The sequence below is a fragment of the Brachionichthys hirsutus genome, chromosome 16, assembly GCF_040956055.1.
Source record: "Brachionichthys hirsutus isolate HB-005 chromosome 16, CSIRO-AGI_Bhir_v1, whole genome shotgun sequence".
Taxonomy (NCBI): domain Eukaryota; kingdom Metazoa; phylum Chordata; class Actinopteri; order Lophiiformes; family Brachionichthyidae; genus Brachionichthys; species Brachionichthys hirsutus.
In genome coordinates, this window is record NC_090912.1 from 707,058 (window position 1) to 708,089 (window position 1,032).

The following is a 1,032-nucleotide window of genomic DNA, read 5'->3' on the forward strand; positions in this document are numbered from 1 at the left end:
AAACACACAGGAAGCACGCATCGCCACGGCGACGCCGTCACGGTCGGAGTGATGCTGCGACCAAAGCGGTTTAAACGTCGTGTAGCGTGGCGACGTTGATGCTAGTCAAACGTTAGCATTCATCAGCGGGCTAATGCACACAGCGAGCTGCAGGAGGCGGGGTCACAGGAGGCGGGGTCACAGGAGGACGCTGGACATACGCCGACGTCCTGCCGGTTGCTCGTGGAAACGCACGAAGAGACGTCAGAGCGACTTCCCCTGGTCCAGCGAGAGATTCTGATCCGGGACGGTAGCGTCATCCGGCAGTCCCGTCAAGGACCCTAAAGGACATTTCAGACCAGAACTCGTCTCACCTGTTCAAAGAACTCGTCCATGAAGTGGTCCCTGTCCACCTGGACCACCTCCTCGTCATCGTCGCTGTCCTTAGCCTGCAGACGGACGGAGAGAGACAAGACGTCAGGGACAAACGTCTTTAACCGGCGACCGGGTCGCTGTCGGAGACGGAACCAGAACCACAGAGGCAGAACTTCAGAGGCGTCCAACCAGAAGACGCTCCGTCAAGAACCAGAAGAGTTCTGGTCTGTGTATTGGTCCAGGTCGACACGGTCCTTCCTGATTTGTTCACCACCCCCCCCCCCCCCCGTCCCCCCCCCGTCCTCCCCCGTCCTCCCCCCGTTGTCCCCCATCCTCCCCCGTCCTCCCCCCGTCCTTCCCCATCCTCCTGCCGTCTTCCCCCGTCTTCCCCCCGTCCTCCCCTGTCCTCCCCCCCGTCCTCCCCTGTCCTCCCCCCGTTGTCCCCCATCCTCCCCCATCCTCCCGCCGTCCTCCCCTGTCCTCCCCCCGTCCTTCCCCATCCTCCTGCCGTCTTCCCCCGTCTTCCCCCCGTCCTCCCCTGTCCTCCCCTGTCCTCCCCTGTCCTCCCCCCCGTCCTCCCCTGTCCTCCCCCCTCACACTGAGGGAAGAACACACCCACGCTAAACGCTGGAGGTGTCGGGTTAACAAACATGGCTTCTTCAAACTGTTCTTTACCAG

General features: G+C 62.5%; 1 protein-coding gene across 1 annotated transcript in view; it reads right to left on the minus strand.

Moving 5' to 3' along the window:
• Positions 1–1,006, minus strand: part of LOC137905467 (syntaxin-1B-like) — a 5,388-nt gene extending 4,382 nt beyond the window's left edge. Inside the window, exons 1-2 of the mRNA XM_068749711.1 lie at positions 974–1,006; positions 354–428 (exon numbers count right to left, since the gene is read on the minus strand). Coding sequence (XP_068605812.1) covers positions 354–428; positions 974–1,006 — 108 coding nt within the window. The remainder of the gene's footprint in view (positions 1–353; positions 429–973) is intronic.
• Between the last annotated feature and the right edge of the window lie 26 nt (positions 1,007–1,032).